Source organism: Habropoda laboriosa, unplaced genomic scaffold (genome assembly GCF_001263275.1).
Source record: "Habropoda laboriosa isolate 0110345459 unplaced genomic scaffold, ASM126327v1 scaffold212, whole genome shotgun sequence".
In the NCBI taxonomy this organism is placed as follows: Eukaryota; Metazoa; Arthropoda; class Insecta; order Hymenoptera; family Apidae; genus Habropoda; species Habropoda laboriosa.
In genome coordinates this window covers 2056585-2058057 of record NW_017100509.1, presented here as the reverse complement: position 1 = coordinate 2058057, position 1473 = coordinate 2056585, and the positions used below count along the sequence as shown (strand labels likewise).

Genomic DNA, 1473 nt, shown 5'->3' with positions numbered 1-1473 from the left:
ATGTTTATAAACTTGTGTATTACTTACATTTTTGAATACTATATGAAAAAAAGAGCCAATTATAAATTGTATTTAATGAAATGACTATCAACTAAAAAATACATTTACTGTGATTCCAAACACTGTAAAAGCATTCGATATATTGAATTTGCAACTTTATAAGTAAACCAAATTAAACTTCAATAAAAAATTGGAAATCATAAAATGCACAAATACTACCGAACTTTGTGACAATGTAACTGTTACATGATATTAAAGCATTTGATACTTAGGTCATTGTTTTCTTATATTTATACTTATAATTATACATAATATTGGAATTGTAATAATCAAAGATAGCATTCTTAACTATATCTGTATTACCTAGTATTAACTAAATTTGTGTGTGTAGCTAGACAGAATAACATACAATCCTTTTTTCTAAACCTTCTCAATTCGGTTTTTAATTTTCTTAACTACGACGCACCTAACCAAAAATCTGAATTTTCAGAGCAAATTATTCAGTCATTTCTTCTTGCCGAGACATTGTGAAAGCTTCATAAGCTTGTATTTTATCTTTCTCTTCCGTTAAATTTTTATCTTCATACCGCAGGCTGTAATTAAACACTATATCAAAACATAATAAAGGGTATAGGCGGAAAAGGAATTGATAGCTTATCAAAACAAAACAATTTGTGCCAAGTTTCAACTTTGTATCTCGACCGAGAGGCGAGTAAAGGGCAAAATTTGTATTGAAGGAGTCCCGGAACTATGATTATATTTTTTGAGTAAGTACATATCATAATACTATTATTCTGGATTGTTTTGAGATTCTTTTTCACTACGGCGCACCTAACTAAAAAATCTGAATATTCAGAGCAAATTACTCAGTCCTTTCTTCTTTCAGAGACATCATGAAAGCTTCATAAGCTGCTGCTTCATTTTCCTCTTTTTTTAAATTTCTATCTTCATACTCCAGCCTGTAATTAAACACTACATCAAAACATAATAAAGCCTGAAGAACTTGGGATATGCAAATACTTTTTTTTAAATTGTAATTATTATTTTAATATACATACATAAAAAAGAAATACATACACTTACACAAACTAAAAATAAATGGAAATACAAGATGAATCCATGAAGTGTTTTATTAGCATAAAATTGCATATCCCATTACAAAAGCATGAGTAGATGAATGACAAAAAATTAAAAAGTAAAGCAAGAAAATAGATGTTCGTTGGAAGTTGAGCAAGGAATTATAAAATGCAAAATGGCAAGATTCAACAGATCAATGGATTTTCAAATTCGTAATTATTGCATGTAGTTCATTTGACCTAGGAAGATAAAATATAATATACAGTACACTGTTGTGGTATTACATAATAACCATAACCTTGAGGTATTATATAACCTTGTTTATGTTCCAAGAAAAATATAATATGGTAATATTTTTATGTTTTTCATTTGATGAAGTATGATTTTATACATTCT

General features: G+C 27.8%; 1 protein-coding gene across 2 annotated transcripts in view; it reads right to left on the bottom strand.

Moving 5' to 3' along the window:
• Nucleotides 1–386: 386 nt before the first annotated feature.
• LOC108576233 (ethanolamine-phosphate cytidylyltransferase) overlaps nt 387–1473 on the bottom strand; it is a 3445-nt gene continuing 2358 nt past the window's right edge. The window contains exons 6-7 of one of the 2 annotated variants that reach the window (XM_017939191.1): nt 867–959; nt 387–593 (exon numbers count right to left, since the gene is read on the bottom strand). In XM_017939191.1, the coding sequence (XP_017794680.1) occupies nt 497–593; nt 867–959 (190 nt within the window). In that variant the 3' untranslated portion in view covers nt 387–496. Of the gene's footprint in view, nt 594–831; nt 960–1473 lie in introns of both variants that reach the window. The other variant, XM_017939192.1, reaches the window with a different exon arrangement.